Source organism: Solanum dulcamara, chromosome 11, assembly GCF_947179165.1.
Source record: "Solanum dulcamara chromosome 11, daSolDulc1.2, whole genome shotgun sequence".
NCBI classification, from domain to species: Eukaryota; Viridiplantae; Streptophyta; class Magnoliopsida; order Solanales; family Solanaceae; genus Solanum; species Solanum dulcamara.
In genome coordinates, this window is record NC_077247.1 from 51,341,250 (window position 1) to 51,358,865 (window position 17,616).

Here is a 17,616-nt window from a genome sequence, read left to right on the forward strand (position 1 = left end):
ACTACCATCAAGAAATCATATGAGGGATAACAAAGTTCTCATACTCTTGGATTTACAAGAAAATTGTACTTATTTCAACGTATGTATTGTGCAAAGCATAGTCGGTCAAATTATGATAAATCATCTGGAAAAAAAATCAAAGGATTGATACATCTCATTCCAACTAATTTAGGACCAAGATTAGTTGATTGATAAATATATCATTGTTGAACAATATTCATCCAGTAGACTATTATCTGTGATGGGGCAACTGCAGTGATTTTCAGACCGTGCACTGAACAAACTATCAGGAATTCATCCAATGTTTGCAGGGGCCTGACTGAAGAATTTTGACCATTTCCACCACCACTTCATAGTATCATATAACAAAATATAACCATATGACATATTTCTGAGTCTCCAAAATGAATGAGTAAATCAAGATAGAAGATGAAGGGGGCAATCTGGCTCTACAAGATCATTATCCAATTGGAATTTCACCAGTCACTGTTACATGATTTCCAATTTCCAGGTACCCCACCAACAGTTTTCATGGTACTGGAAGGAAAAGTTAACATCACAAAATAAAACTCCCAAAGGAGTCATCGTCTTTTCCCTCAAACATAAAGATGAAGTAGAGGAACAATTGAGAATGAATCGCAACAATGGATACAGTAGTAGATCTTCAATGGATAAGTGACCGAGTTACGATGTTCATGTCCCAAAACAGGGCTGAGTAATAATGCCAGATAGCATAGTTGGCAGCACTTCCTGAATCCCAAAGAAAAACAAGATATCACAAACTTAAAGCGATTGATGTCATCCCTTAGATTTTAATACATTGAGCACCCGACACTATGGATATCTCTTCTTGAGATGCTTAATGTTCTCTTATCACTGAGCATGAGTAACACACCTGGAATAGTTTCACCATTACAACCTATTGTAACTAGTATTTACTGTAGCTTTTCTTTGATCTTTTCATGTTTCTTGTTCTTGGATACAGCAAAGAAGTCCAGTAGGAGAAGAAGAATCCCGATATGGTTGCCTAAGAAACCAAAATGAGATCTATCTGTTAACCTAATAGAGTCCAATGAGGGCCAAAATATAAAATGAAATACTAGGGGGGGGGGAGGGGGGATCACCACAAGAAGAAAATCAACAAGAGGTATGAAGAATTTTGCATCCACAAATTGAGCTGCCAGAAAAAGTAAAAAAAGAAGATATAGCATAGCCAACAGTATCTCCTTTACCTTTTTAACAAATAATTCACCAGCTTTTCTCCATGAAACATATGCAGAGCGCTAGATCATGGTAACCATTCTGTTAAGTAATGCAAAATGCTGATAATGTTGCACAATAAGTTATTTGTCAAAGCTCTTCCTTTTTCTTGGAACACTGTCATGGTGCATTATTGATAAATTTTATCATTGTTGTCAAGATAGTAGTAAAGGGATAAGAAACAGAGCTATTAACATTGAAAAGTTCAAACAACACGGTACACAACCTCAAAACCACTCTTTATATCAAAATTGAAACCTGCTTTTCCTATTCTTTCTTCTTCTTTCTTTGATGGTGGAGTTAGATTGTGTGCACCTTGACTATCCCACTAGGTACCTGTATACTTTCAGTAGTGTAGGTACCGGATAACTCTACCACCAGAGTTTAGGCAGAAGGAAGAAACCATCCAACTATTTTGCCTCTGTTTGAGATCTGAACCTTAGTCTCCCATGGACTTTACTCCAACTTCATTGACTAGGCCATGTCCTCCGAAGACAAATATCTCTACAAAGGAAGAGAAGAAAAAAAAAGGAATTAGAGGTCCTATAACAAGAAAGGCACCAGTGCTCCAGAATTAAACTTGACTCGTAAATCAAGTAGCTTCAGACAAACAAGCAGTCCTCCTGGTCAATTTTTCTGAAAATCTACCACATGCAAAAGGAAATTAAAGTAAACAGCAAATACAAGTTCATTAACAACATTTGGAAGTTCTTAAAACTACAACAGAAACCGAGGGTTAACATAAGATAAGTGATGTCCATCTAAGTCACAGCTCCACGATCAAGAAACTAATAAAAATCTACCTTATCTATGCAAAATAGGAAAAATGTCAAAAACCAGCTTTAAAGCACATCAAAGAGGTACCAATGTCTACTTCAACAGAGAGAGGTCCCATTTGGCTAGATGATCAAAAACAACCACTGGTGTCCCCTTTTAGTGAGAAATGAAGTAGCTAAAGACATAGGGAACTCAAGCCTGCATCAGAAATGCGCTTTTGTCCAAAGGTTGTATTACGTCGAGTGAAGTTAGTTCTCCTAAAAACTTTTTTGTACAACTATTTCAACTAAAACCCATAGAATGCCCAGTCCATCTTTTGCTTAATGTGCAAATGTTTAAGAACACAGAGATGCACAGAAACTAAGAGAAAGCTATATAAAAGAGACAAGCCTCATCAAGTTCCAAGCTTTGTGTACAACCAGGAAAGGAGTCATAACAAGCATACTCTTCTACTAGTTCCTGTAAATATTTTCAAACCAGCTATGCATATTTCTGTATTTGCCTCCATCTGTAAGTGTTGCCCATTATCCACCTTAATCCACAAGATTCAAAATTGTGCTCCATTAACTTGATCTTATGATTAGATAAGTTAGTACAATTCAAAACATTTAGAGGCAATTTGAAGATTTTTGCAGCATATTTCTGCTATCTTGTGCTGCTGCGTATAACATTCAGCATCACCTACACCTCCAGCCAGTGGTGGTGAGAGAGACAGGTTCTTATAGAACAAACTTGTTACAACCTCACAAGCACTTATAAGTGCATCTAATTAACAACAGAAGTAAAAACTACAAATGCAGTGAGGGGACAGGATACTGAAGGTACGTAACACATTCCATGCTTGATGGTAAGTCAAACAGACATGTACAGTCAAGAAGTAAAAGATTAAGCCTTCTAGCCGGTTAGGTGCAATATACATTCTTATAAAACATTTTTTAAAGATTACACCTCTGATAATAAAGAAATTGAAATTGCAGAAAATAGAGGAGCAAAATCAGTATGACACAACTATCCAAAATAGACACGGAAAAATTAACAAAGGTATGTAGAGTATTATGCAAGAACAAACAAAATAGACTATATGATTCTCAATAAAAACTACTGAGAATGGGCATTGAAGCTATATACAACAGTTTATTAAACTACGAGTTGATAATCTCCACAATATAACGAAGGAAATCTGCACAAACTTAACTGATAATTCAAGAATGCAAAGCCTAGGAACACAATTTGACACCACCAACTTGAGTGAAGCTCGTAATTCAGAAGTGCAATCACAATAATTCATGCAAATACTGTAAAATTGCCAATATTTCAGTTCATTTTAGTCTTCTCCTACAAGAAAGAAAGTAGCACAAGTAATAAAATCAAATAGTATTAGCCACGGATAGTCGTCATTAGCCAAATAAGTTACCTTAAAACTCTCTATTCAATCCAATTTGAGATTATACAATCCAACAAAGCAACCACTTCCTCATTTCCCTTCTCCCCATTCTCAACATACTTCAAAGCTTCATTCATCTCTTGAGCCTCCTTAATCCTGGCCTCCCTCAAAAGACTTCTATACACCCACATCCTGACCTCACCCCCAACCTTCAAATTCCCAACTGCCATCATCCTCAAAACCCTCAACCCCTCCACAACCATATCATTCTTGCAAAACCCATTCACCAAAATAGCACACAATCCATAATCCACAGGACAAGGGAATTCAGGCCTTGACACCCAATGAAAAATCTTTAAAGCTTTCTTAGCCTCCCTGTCCCTAAAATACAAAGAAACTAACATTTTACAAATGGGTAATAGAAAAGATTGTATTTTTGGGGTATACTTAAGGCGGTTGAGGAAGTACATGGGTTGTGTAAGGTCGGGTTCAAGAGAGAGTCTGTGAATGAAAATGGAAACAGAGATTGATTCTAAAGATGGGTTTGTGAGAAATGCTGTTGTGATGAGATTAGCAGCTTCTTTAAGGTGATTTGAAGAGCACAAACGTGGGATTAGTAGATTGATTTGTGTAAGCTCTTCTTGGGTCAGAGGAGTGGCTGCAGTTGTGGGTTCTATTCGAGGAGAAGAAGAAGATGATGATGTAAAAGGCAAAGAACTAGGAGTGAAACGTGAGAGAAGGGATGGTGAAGAAAGGAAACGCAGTCTTTGAATTGATCTCATGGTTGTAGCGCTTGACGGAACTATACTGAGTAGATACTCATGGAGCAGCCATTAATGGTGTGATTATCCTCGTATAGGGTAAAACCATAAAGTAATATTCCATAAATTAATAAGATTTTTTTTTTCGATTCTAATTTGGACCAATTATATTAAAGTAATATTCTCATTAAATGTATTAAATAATAATTAAAAATAAAATATTAAAAGTCCAGAAAAAATATAAAGTAATAATTACTGAAATACATCAAGAATTTATATATATATATATATATATATATATATATATAATCAGTCAATAATACTAGATCAATTAGAAACATTAAACTTCACTAAATTCATTTAACTTTCGTAGATTTAAATAAAAATTTGCAAAGGTTACGCCTTTTAATTTTCTAGATTTAAACTTTTAAAATTTTTAATTCAAATATTTTTTTTCATTCTTGTGGCATGCAAAATATTTTTTAAAATAATAAATATTTATTTATCGATAAATAAATATTTTATGCATTTATCGATAAATAAATATTTTATGCATTTATCGATAAACTAATAATCTCAATAAATGAATATTTTTTTTCGATCCCAAGCATATGCATTTATAGAGGTTTTAATGTAAATAGTTTTCGATAGAAACCATTTTGATGAAAAATTTGAGTATTAAAAATAAAATAATTATAATTTCTAAATAACTTTCTTTCCAATTTATTTGTATACTCTATTTATTTTCCATTTTTACTTATCACTTATTTTTAAAATAAGTCATTTTTAACAAAAAAATCAACAGAGGGAGTAATTTTGACTTATCATGAATTTAAGAAAATTAATAATATTTTAAAATATTATGATCTTAGGTATATCATACAAAAAAATTTAAAAAATACATTTTTTTGATATCATTAATGAATATCTTTTTAAGCATTATTTTAAATTCCTTTAAAGGGTATAAGTCCAAAATCTTTAGTAATTTAATATTAATATTTATCTCTATAGTCAAAGATTTTACTTTTAGACTAATATGAATTGAGAATAAATTCTTTAAAATGTGTAATTATATTTCAAAGTTTGATTGCTAATAATAAAATTACTCATACAATTTCTTTTAATTCAAAATTCTTTTGTGCTCGTTGTCTTATTATTCTTTTTAAAATTTTATTAAAGAAATATTTTTTAATATAATTTGAAATGTATTTAAAGTGGATAAATTCAAAATTGTTTAGTAATTTGTTAATAATATCTATCTCTGTATTTTAGAATTTACTTTTGCACTATATGAATTGAATATATATATTCTCCATTTTTTCTTAAATGTGTAAATATATTTCAAAAAAAATTGATTGCTATTACATGAAATTTTATTTATTTTTCTAATTTGTTTGTGCTCGTTGTCTTATTATTCAATGTTCTAAATTATATGTTTTGATCATTATTTCCCACATTTATAAAATTAATTTATATTATAAGTAAGTTTATAATATTAATTAAATGGAGAAAAAATAACAACATTTAAAATGAAATAGAGAAATGTTGACAAATTCATGGGGTAAAATAGATATTTAAAAAGATGAACTGAGATATAATGTAAATAATTTCTATTATTTAAGTTAAATGGAAATTTGATTTTTAGAGCAATTTTATAAATAAACAGTGTTTGGATAAAAGTGCTTAAATGAGGAAAATGATGTGAATTTTAAGGTTAAAAGAATAAAAAAGGTAGTTTGGGAATTTAGTTAAAATATAAGGGATATAAAAGTAATTTCTATGATCAAAGAAAATGACCTTAAACACTTAAAAAAAAAAAAAACTTTATGGCTTAAAGTTATCATCAGTCAAACACGTCCAAAAGCTAAAAAGGAGCTTTTGACCAACTTAAAACCCATCCAAACGGGCTCGGAATCTACCTTGCTATAATAAGATTGGTCGTTTACTACTCTGTAGGACAATTGCTAATACCAAGCAATTTTCAAACACATTTAAGCAGCAGAGACAAGAGGAAAAGAAGGCATCTGAAGCTAGTGGAAGTACACAATCTTGGAATACTCTGTTTATGCGGCCAGACACTGTATGTACACTATCAAATATTATAAATGGAAATCCATCTTTTTCTGTGATGCTGGTGCTCTTCTGTTTGCTAGAAACAATATGATCAACTGATGATTTTATTATGCTTCTACATATCTACATATTAGTCAGGATGCTCCTTGATTTTTCTGTGTTCTTGTAACTTGTAACAAAAACACATCTTTAGAGATGCTACTTTGTATAATGATAACTATGGTTTGCTTACAAATTCCTTACAAAAGCAAGTTATTTCTTACTATCTTAAAAAATGAAGAAACGTCATAGAGACAAAGATCTAGGGCAATGCATGGATTAGTAATACCACAATTGTAATGTAAGTATCAATAATACTTGGATTAGTAATGCAAAGATTATTTCTTGTCGAATGATTAATATATTATAAATTAGTATTACAGTGTATAATTTAGAATATTTGTTTATCTTTAATTAAAAAAATACTTTACTAGTATGAGGGTTAGTTCTGTCATATTGAATCTAAATCCATGTATTGTTAATAGACGCATTCTTATACCACATTCTACGCTGCATTAAATAATGCATAAATTTCTGCATAACTAACATGCATTATTTATGTGGAAAACAATAACTAACAACCAAACATTGTACAACTTGATGCGGATTTTTTTGTGGAGACTAAATTTCCCGAAGCCCAACCAAACATGGTACAAATTAACGTTGGATGCTTTTTTTCATTTTTTTTTTTTTGGGGGGGAGAGGGGGAGGAATGTGGACAGCAACTTTTACAGATCTTTGATATTTGCCATAATAGACTGGGTTTATCTTGCTTACTTTTGATCAGATTGTTGTTATTTTAGTTTCTATATTATTCTTCTTGTAAGATGATTTGGTTGTTCAAATCTTTTAGCTACCTTATTACTTCTCTGATCAATTTCTGAAATGCTTCATGATCTTTAGTTACTTCTCTTTTAGGTTGAGTACGCATTATACCATGTTAGTTTTTGGACTTGTTCTTGAATGTAAAAATGATCTCCGGCTGTTCTTTGAAATATTTTAGGTTGTTGAAAATATTGCAAGAAAATTTGGTGTGAGTAAAAGTGATATTCTTGATAGAGAAGCTGATGATCTTGCTGTACGTATAGCATTGGGTGAGACTCAAGTGATAGCGGAGACAAAAACGTCTCTTGCAAAAGCTGGAGTTAATATCGTTTCACTGGAAGAATACGCTGCTGGAAAAACCGATGGTGTGAAACGAAGCAATCACATTATTCTAGTTAAGAACTTGCCTTATGGTTCATCAGAAGGTGAACTTGCAAATATGTTTGGGAAGTTCGGGAGCCTGGATAAGATTATTCTTCCTCCTACCAAAACCTCAGCTTTGGTATATGCTTTTATCTTTGTAGCCTTTGGCTTGAAATGACTATTCTTGAACTGTCAATGTTATCTATCCGCTTCGTGGCTTTTCCCTCCAATAGAGTGATAGTCACTCCTTTCCTTAATTACTTGCAAAAATTTCTACTTTGATACTAATAATCAAGATTCTGTTTGTATATGTGAATTAGTTAGAACATAACAAGATTGTTTGTTGTTTCTGTGATTATGAACTATCAGGTTGTCTTCCTAAAACCGGCAGAAGCACGTGCAGCTTTCCGGGGTCTAGCATACAAACGTTACAAGTAAGTGTGTACATTCATTTATTACCTTCAGTACAAAAGGTGATTTTCGTAGTTGAACAAGTAGCAGTTTATGTAAAGAAGAAATTTCATGGCATGATTAACAACAAAGTAAGATTATGAATACCCCCTCAACTTAATTTTGAATTTTTAACTATACACTTAAAATTTGCGAGCTCCTTAGTCCTTAGTCTTTTCTGAAGTGGAATAAATACCCCCTTCCCATGAAACTATCAGATTTGCATTGGGAGGGAAATAATGAGCCTGACATGTGTATTCCACCACTTAATTTTTCTAACCCTGTTTTGCCTTCTACGTTTATTTATTTCTTGCCCCACCTCTGCTCAATGGCGTTAAGCCGAATCTCCCCCAATCTAAATCTTACTGCTTTCCTCTCACTGTAATTCCAATAATTCCTTCGTCACTGATATCCCCTTGTATTCTCGAAACAAGGTGCAATTTATCTAGCTCAGTTCATGTTACTGAGAGAAGACTCAAAATTAGACTGAAGCCGTGGAAAGAGAAGAAGGGAGTTACATTATTTTTTAATTTTGTTTTAGATAATTGAGAATCCTTGAGAATGCTGAAAGAGTTTTTTTGTTTTCCAGGGTCTTGCTTTAGAAAATGACTTTCAGTTTTAGATTTTGCAAGATTGAGATTTCTCCTAGCTTGCCTTTTGTTGTTTCTAGCATATATCATTTTTGCTGTGTTTCATATCTAATATATTTTGATTGAGTCTGGAAAGTTTGGAATTATGAAGTAAATTTTGTCTCTTTGTCCAAATGCAGGGACACTCCCCTTTATTTGGAGTGGGCTCCTGGAAATATTCTTGATCAAACAAGTGATTCAAAAAATGCTCTTGTTGTTGGTGAAGATGATGCAAAGAGAGTGCTGCTAGAACAAGTGGGAGGAATAACGGATCCAGATGTTGATCCTGATAGAGTTGAGGTATATGAACTGTAAAACCTATGTTTCCCTATTTATATAGAATGCACGTTGGTTCTAAGTTGTAACTCTTGTATGAGCATTTGTGAGCTGTTTATTTCTACCTGTGTAGACTAATGTCTAGCTAAGTTTGTCCTTATCAATCTTTGCTTGTGGGTTATTTCTGTCTGTTGTTTGTCTACATATGCTGGAAACTGCAAATAAAAACGCTGTCGACGCTGGTACTTCTGTTTGATCAATGGTTGCACCATATGCCACAAAATTTCACTTTACGTATTCCATTTATAACAAAATAATTTAATAGGATTTTAACCTTCTCTCCCTGATAATTCATATAATTTAAAAGCCTATTAGAGAGTGCTTCTCCCATCAATGGGCTTTACGCGGCACAAATCTGGATTACTTGGACCCCCAAGGGGTACCAAACACTGGGTGGGAAAGCAAAATAAAAAATTAATGAAAGCTTTACCGAGTTTGGCACTTCCGTTTAAACAATAGCTTCACCATAGGCTACGAAGTTTCACTTTATCAATTCCATTTTACTTATGATAATTTAGTAGGATTTTGATCTTCTCTCCCTGCTTCAGGTTTTGAAGATAGGAACTGACACATAACTTCAAGAGAAAATTTATGTTATGTTAATGTAAACATCATTCTTCATTTGTATACATTTTGTCTTCTTACACAGCGTAAATAGGTATGCACAAGGGAAGAGAAAGATCTATATACCAGTAGAAAATATAAAGAACCTACTGCGCTAGTGAAATCAAATCTTCATAAAATTGTTCAGAGACGGGCTTGAACGGAGTGGCATGTATAGTGAAGATTCATGACCCAACTAGCTTGGGACTGAGGTGTAGTTTTTGTTGCACACAAAAATGTGGAATACGTTACTAAGTCTTACATATATATTCAAGTTTTTAGTTTGTTGGTAAGCAACTATGGCCTGCATATGAATCAAAGTGGTTTTTGATAGATTATGGCTGACAGTCTGCAAGTCAAGCATTGGGAGAAAGAGATAGGTTTGCAGTAAATCAGAAATAAGTGTTAGAAAATGAGATTTTCTAGATAGTTTTTTAGTCTAATAGTGTTCTCTTTTAAATATTATGTTTGGTTTGTAAAGGAAGGGTAATCCTTGTTTTATGGAATTTGTTTTGTAAGTGGTTGGATAGGTATAGACTCTACTTACTTTTTGAAAAAGCTTATATAGCTATATGTATTCAAGCCTTATGTAAGATGTCATATGAATGTAAAATCTGTTGCTAAACCTTATTTTTTCTTATCTGTTTAAAAATCTAACAGTGGTATCAAGAGCCCTTCTTCTTGAGGGATCTGTGAAGGCAAGAAAGCCAAGGTTTTCTCCAGTTCTTCTAAGGTGAGCTGAGCAGTGAGCAGCAGTAACATGGCATCCAACAGCTTCTTGGGTGCAGGCCCTCCTATGTTTACAGGAGAAAATTATCACATATGGGTGATAAAGATGAAGGCTTATTTCAAAGCTCTTAGTCTATGGGAAACAATTGAAAGAGAAGATGATCCTCCTCCACTTGGACCAAATCCAACAGTTGCACAAATGAAGATTTATGAAGATGCGAAGTCAAGGAAACCAAAGGCTCTCACATGTCTTCATTCAGCACTTTCAGATGTGATTTTCACAAGAATAATGACTTGTGAAACACCTAAAGAAGCATGGGATAAGCTAAAAGAGGAGTTCGATGGAAGTGATAGAGTGAAGGCTGTCAAACTCTTAACTCTCAAAAGAGAATTTGAGATGTTAAGGATGAAAGAAGGAGATACTGTGAAAGAGTATTCTGCCAAACTTGTGGAAGTTGTAAACAAAATAAGGTTGTTTGGTGAAATCTTTCCAGATTCAAAGGTGGTGGAGAAGATGATGATAAGCTTACCAACAAGGTTCGAGTCCAAGATTTCAGCAATAGAGGAATCTTGTGATTTAAAGACTTTATCAGTTGCAGAACTGATCAGCAAATTGCAAGCCCAAGAACAAAGATCAAGCATAAGAGATGGAGAAGTAGCAGAAATGGCATTTCAGGCACAACATAAAGGCAAGCAGCTTGTGAAGGACAATAGAAGGATGGAAGGAGATAAAGTAGCAAAGGGAAAACCATGGAAGGAATCTTCAAAGAAAGGGAAGTTTCCACCTTGCAGCCACTGTAAAAGAACCAATCATCAAGAAAAAGACTGCTGGTTCAAAGGAAAGCCATCCATTCAATGTAGATTCTGTAAAAAGATGGGTCATATTGAGAAAAATTGTAGGGTCAAGCAGAATCAGCCACAACAACATCATGCGCAGCAGGCAAATTTTGTTGAAGAGTCGGAAAAGGAAGAAGAAAGCTTGTTTATGGCTTCTCACGAAGAAAACACAAGCAACAAATCCTCATGGTTCATAGACAGTGGATGTACGAGTCATATGTCACACAATGAGCTCTTGTTTCACACACTTGACAAGTCGTTCAAAGCTAAAGTTAGGATGGGAAATGGTGAAACAGTCGATGCACATGGAAAGGGTTCAGTTGCCTTTCAAACTACACAAGGTACAAAGTTTATACATGATGTGTTGTATGTTCCTTGTTTAGCATGTAACTTGTTAAGTGTGGCTCAAATGATGTCGAAAGGTTGTTCCTTAATTTTTAAGGGCAAACATTGTTTGGTTTTTGACTCAAAAGATAGTTTGATTGTTAAAGTAGAAATGGTGGATAAATCTTTTCCTTTAGATGGGAAGTTTGATAATGCAAATTTTGCAAGTATGGATGAGTCATGGTTGTGGCACAAAAGATATGGGCATTTTAACTATGCTACTTTAAAGTCTATGTATGAGAAAGACTTGACTAAAGAGTTACCTGAGATCTCACTGTCTAAAGAAGTCTGTGAGGCATGTCAGATGGGTAAGGTACACAGAAAATCATTTCCTAAAAGTGCTACCTGGAGGGCAACTGAAAAACTTGAATTAGTTCATACTGATGTGTGTGGACCTATGCAGACATCATCTTTAGGACAAAATAAATATTTTGTTCTCTTTATTGATGACTTAACAAGGATGACTTGGGTGTATTTTTTGAGTAACAAGTCCCAAGTATTTTCAGTTTTTAAGAAATTTAAAGCTTTTGTTGAAAGACAAAGTGGTTGTAAGCTGAAGTCTTTGAGATCGGACAATGGTGGTGAATACACTTCAAATGAGTTCAATAAGTATTGTGAAGATATGGGGATTGATCACAAGTTGACAGTAAGTTATTCACCCGAACAAAATGGAGTCTCAGAGAGGAAAAACAGGACTGTTGTTGAAATGGCTAGATGTTTGTTGCTTGAAAAGAAACTACAGCAAAGCTTTTGGGCAGAAGCTGTTTATACTTCAGTATATCTTTTAAATAGGTTGGCAACTAAAGTTGTGGATAAGAAAACTCCTATTGAGGCTTGGAGTGGAATAAAACCATCTGCCAAGCACTTAAAAATCTTTGGTTCGATTTGCTATTCTCATGTTCCTTCAGTCAAAAGAAGCAAACTTGAACCGAAAGGTGAATTGGGGATCTTTATTGGTTATTCATCGCAATCCAAAGGTTATAGAGTTTTCAGCTTGCAAACAAAAAGTATTTCCATCAGAAGAGATGTTGTAGTAGATGAGCATGCTTTTTGGAACTGGGATAAGGAGCAAATTGAGAAAGATAATGCAGATTTTCAGAACTTGCGTCCGCTGCCTGAAATCCAATCATTTGGCTCTGAAAATTTGGAAAAAGATGAAGAATCAGATGGGGAATCCTCACTTGATTCGCCCATTTTGAAAACAAAGTCCCTTTCTGAGATATATGAAAGATGTAATGTTGCAATCTCAGAGCCAAATAGCTATCAAGAAGCATCAAGACATGAAGTTTGGATTGAAGCTATGAAGGAGGAGATTGGTATGATAGAGAAGAATGATACTTGGAAGCTGGTTGATAAACCAAAAGACAGAAATGTAATAGGGGTGAAATGGGTTTATCGAACCAAACTTAATCCAGATGGTTCAGTTTATAAATACAAGTCAAGGCTTGTTGTGAAAGGTTATGCGCAAGTTGCAGGTCTGGATTATGGAGACACATTTGCACCAGTTGCACGACATGATACAATAAGGCTTCTATTTGCTTTGGCAGCTCAATCAAATTGGAAATTGTATCATTTGGATGTGAAATCAGCATTCTTAAATGGACAGCTGCAGGAGGAGATTTATATCGACCAACCAGAAGGATTTCAAGTTGCAGGAATGGAGGATAAAATCTACAAGCTACATAAGGCATTGTATGGATTAAAGCAGGCTCCTCGAGCCTGGTACAGTAAGATTGATTCTCATCTTATTTATTGTGGCTTCAAGAGAAGTGAAAATGAAGCCACTTTATATGCATGGGATATTCTTAAAAGATTCAAGATGGAGATATGCAAGCCTGTATCGATCCCACTAGTTCACAATGAAAATATTTCGAAGTTTGAAGGAGGTGATAGGGATGATCCTGCAGTTTATAGAAGTTTAATAGGTAGTTTGCTGTATTTGACAGCAACAAGACCTGATCTCATGTTCGCAGCAAGTCTTCTGTCGAGATTTATGCATGCTCCGAGTCAAGTTCATCTTGGCGTCGCTAAGCGAACGTTGAGGTATATCAAGGGAACTGCTGATTTTGGTATTTGGTTTAAAAAGGAAGAGCAAGGGAAATTGATGGGTTATTCAGATAGTGATTGGGCAGGAAGCATTGATGATATGAAAAGTACTTCTGGATATGCTTTTACACTTGGTTCAGGCATGTTCTCATGGAATTCAAAGAAGCAAGAGGTGGTAGCTCAATCTTCTGCAGAAGCTGAATACATCGCCGCTGCTGGTGCAACTAATCAAGCTCTATGGTTAAGAAAGATTCTATGTGATCTGGAGCAAAATGACATTGAAGCTACTGTCATTAAGGTTGACAACAAGTCAGCAATATCTATGGCCAAAAATCCAGTGCAACATGGTCGTAGCAAGCATATAAATGTGAAGTTTCACGCTATCAGACAAGCAGAGAAGGATGGCGAAGTTAAACTTGTTCATTGCAGCTCAGATCAGCAGATTGCAGACATCATGACCAAGGCTCTTCCTAAGGGGAAATTTGAAGTTCTAAGGGCTAAGCTGGGAGTATCCAAGAAAAATCTCAAGGAGGAGTGTTAGAAAATGAGATTTTCTAGATAGTTTTTTAGTCTAATAGTGTTCTCTTTTAAATATTATGTTTGGTTTGTAAAGGAAGGGTAATCCTTGTTTTATGGAATTTGTTTTGTAAGTGGTTGGATAGGTATAGACTCTACTTACTTTTTGAAAAAGCTTATATAGCTATATGTATTCAAGCCTTATGTAAGATGTCATATGAATGTAAAATCTGTTGCTAAACCTTATTTTTTCTTATCTGTTTAAAAATCTAACAATAAGTTATTCTTAAATATGATCCTCACTCTTGGTATCAGAAGACTATTAAATACTCATTGCTTGCTGGTTCAGCTGCACCACTATTACCAAAGAATCATTCTATTCCCTGTACCGAAAACAAAAAGAGTTCAGTTAACTTATTGGAAATAAGTGTAGGGAATAGCAATGCAGTTTTAGAAATTCCTTGTTGCTTCTTTGTTTGTTCTTCTAGCTGTCTCGATTTCCCATGTTTGTTTCCTGTTTCATTAACCAATTGACGTTCTTGTTTGGCATCTTTCCAGTCACGATCACTGTATGTCAAGAACCTAAATTTCAAGACGTTGGATGAGAGCTTAAAAAAGCATTGCACTGATCACATAAAGGATGGGCGAATATTAAGTGTGAGGGTAAGTTCTTTTGGCTCTTTTTTTATTTCTGAGACTTTTACTATCTGAGCAGAGTATTTCCTTCCTGCTGCATGAGAAAATAACTCCTCTTCCTCCAACACTTGTTAATATTATTCTGTGAAGGTGAAGAAGCATGTAAAGAATGGAAAAAATGTCTCTATGGGTTTTGGATTCGTTGAGTTTGATTCTGTTGATACAGCAGTCAACGTTTGCAAGGATTTGCAGGTAATGTTTCTGATTTTTATTTTAACTCTGTCCATACTACTCAGGCTCTTATAACTAATTTTCCAACTTCCCTCTTCTTGTTTCAGGGAACTGTTTTGGATGGCCATGCACTTATATTGCAACTTTGTCACACTAAGAAGGACCAATTACCAAATAGAGCTGAGAATGACGAGAGTTCAACTAAGTTGCTTGTTAGGAATGTTGCTTTTGAGGCAACTGAAAAGGATCTCAGGCAACTATTCAGTCCGTTTGGGCAGGTACTTCCTCTTAACTGTTGATAACATAGGGTGATACTATGTAGTAAAAAAGTGATATGAGGTTTCCCTGTGCTGGAAGTGCCAAATATAGAGGTTGGTTGAGGATAAATATGGTGTGAGACACGAGCATGCGTTATATCCTGTACATTTTCATTTTGATTCCACGTGAGAGACACTTCTTTGTTTGGAACTCAGAGAATTGCACTAATGCTGATCTTTTGGTCAAAATCATGAAAACTGACTTTCACCTGATTAATTATTGTTGCTATTGTTTTAAAATGTGGTAGCGGGGCCAGTTTTCCCAGACCTCCAGATGAGGGTGGGGAAAAGATGAGGTATGATGTTGGCCTTGGATAATGGATATGATGTAGAAGAAACAGAAGTATGATGGGAAATGAGGGGTGGATGAAGAGGGGGGAAACTGGGGAAGGATGTGGATGTAGCTTAGTAGCCACAAATGACGAATACTTTGTGGATAACTAAATTAGCTTAAAGGTTGTGGTCTTGTCTCTAGTTATATTAGGCATAATGATGGCATTTTTGCATGTAGCTAAACTCAGGAAATGATTACGCCCTTGCCCTTTGGCTCAAATCTTGAGAACTAGCTGAATAAGATTTTTAATCATATGATCCTTGGCTCTTGATCGTTCCAGAACCCTTTGGACACTACATGTTCTTTTTCTTTTTGCCGTGATTTATAATTTTGATTGGAAAAAAAAATAGATTAAACCATAGGGTCTTTTTTCAGCCATACTTCAACTTTCTTGGTAGACTATTTTATCGAGATTTAAGTGAGCATTTAAGATTCTTTCCGTTTTGTAAATGCTTTTGTTCGAGGGTCCAGCGATAGTGGAATGTGTTATGGAAATCACGAGTCTGAAAAATGTTGATTTAGACAGAATGATGCATGGTAATTAGCAGATGATCTAGCCACTAAGACCTAGGTCTAGGAAACAAAACCATTATGATGCTTTTGTTCCTTGAAAGTCTGACATGTATGTTATTTTTGCTTTGCATTTGTCATCATATTTTCACATAGCTATTTATCTCAATGTCTTTTGTTGACCTCAAAATTAAATTCATCCTACAGATTAAGAGTTTAAGGTTGCCAATGAGGTTTGGGAACCATAGAGGATTTGCATTTGTAGAGTTTGTCACGAAGCAAGAGGCAAAGAACGCCATTGAAGCTCTATCCAATTCTCACTTGTATGGACGCCATTTGGTATGTGATCTTGCAATTCTCATTGTAGATATCTACCTAAATATCACCGAATAATATGTTATGTGTGTGCTACATCTTAGGTTCTGGAGAGAGCCAAGGAAGGTGAGACCTTAGAGGAATTACGTGCTCGCACAGCTGCTCAGTTTAGTACTGAGCAAAATGGGTTTCAAACTACTAAATTATAAAAGAAGAGAAAGCAAATGGCTATAATGGATGAGGGGAGTTTTAAATTCTAGAGAATTGCTGATTAATACTTCACAACTCTGTCATATGTAACATGAGGACGAGAGTTTCCTCTCTTTTATCCCCAATCAGTTGTCCTGTATAGGTTAAAGCTACTAACTCTGCAGTCTTTGTAGCAAATAGCACTAAGATCAGAGCTTGTTTAATTATTTTCACAGAGAATGTGGTGGGACTTGATAGTTCTCTTTGTATACTAAATTAACCATCTTTTGTTTGGGATAACATCTACCCAGAACTTGAGTTTTGCAGTTTTGTTTATTAATGTAATGTTTTCACATCCTCTTCAGTTTGTACTGTAGTTTATGAAAACTTTCCAGTCAGTTTGTGACAAAATATCAAAGTAGGTAAACAAAGTTGGATCCTTTGGATGTTTCTTCTGTATTATTTTAAACAAAAACGCTGTCGGGTCCCCTGTCACAAGGGGTTGATAAAAAATTGTTGTTTCTTACCCACCAATATCCAAAGAAAAAACTTATTTGTTTCAATGGGAGCAAATTCATTATTCACTGAGTTTCGAAGCTGAATTTCTTGCTTAGAAAAAGAAGGGCAACAAAGGGTCGATTTAAAAGAAAAAAAGTCTATTTACATCTTTTAAAAGTGACCAATGTGAAAACATGGACAATTTGAATAGCATTTTTTTTATCTTGTCAACACGGCAACATCTATTCGTCATCACAAACGACCACCATTAACCACTACTAACAACTATTATTATCCCTAATTTTACTCATAACATTATCATTAGTCAATATAATCCTCCATCCACACCTACAATTATTATCACTCGTTATAACCATCACCAATAGTCATAATTTTTTAAAAACTATTTTATTAGTATAATATTAGATTAATATAATGTTTTATTGAATTTTATATTTGGTAATTTTTTTAAAAAATAATTTTACATATCCCGATGTTAAAAACAAACTACCCTACTTAGTTAGAATTCAAATTGTAATATATCTTAATATTCAGATGTGTACTCAAATTCAAC

General features: G+C 34.4%; 2 protein-coding genes across 4 annotated transcripts; one reads left to right on the forward strand and one right to left on the reverse strand.

Moving 5' to 3' along the window:
• Positions 1 to 430: 430 nt before the first annotated feature.
• Positions 431 to 4,287, reverse strand: LOC129874982 (uncharacterized). 3 transcript variants are annotated; one of them, XM_055950397.1, is made up of 4 exons: positions 3,452 to 4,287; positions 1,487 to 1,764; positions 1,233 to 1,377; positions 431 to 1,027 (listed from the first exon to the last, which is right to left on the reverse strand). In XM_055950397.1, exon 1 carries the CDS (start codon positions 4,201 to 4,203, stop codon positions 3,463 to 3,465), a length of 741 nt encoding a protein of 246 aa, XP_055806372.1. In that variant the 5' UTR covers positions 4,204 to 4,287; the 3' UTR covers positions 431 to 1,027; positions 1,233 to 1,377; positions 1,487 to 1,764; positions 3,452 to 3,462. The 3 variants fall into 3 exon arrangements, with proteins under 3 accessions (XP_055806372.1, XP_055806373.1, XP_055806371.1); XM_055950398.1 differs by having other exon boundaries at positions 431 to 750; positions 896 to 1,027; positions 1,233 to 1,764; XM_055950396.1 differs by having other exon boundaries at positions 1,233 to 1,764.
• A 1,451-nt stretch (positions 4,288 to 5,738) lies between these two features.
• On the forward strand, positions 5,739 to 16,908 carry LOC129872703 (multiple RNA-binding domain-containing protein 1-like). Its single transcript, XM_055947628.1, has 10 exons — positions 5,739 to 5,743; positions 6,139 to 6,262; positions 7,298 to 7,621; positions 7,852 to 7,916; positions 8,702 to 8,861; positions 14,571 to 14,675; positions 14,799 to 14,900; positions 14,987 to 15,157; positions 16,248 to 16,379; positions 16,460 to 16,908. Exons 1-10 carry the CDS (start codon positions 5,739 to 5,741, stop codon positions 16,562 to 16,564), a joined length of 1,293 nt encoding a protein of 430 aa, XP_055803603.1. The 3' UTR covers positions 16,565 to 16,908.
• The last annotated feature ends 708 nt before the right edge of the window (positions 16,909 to 17,616 follow it).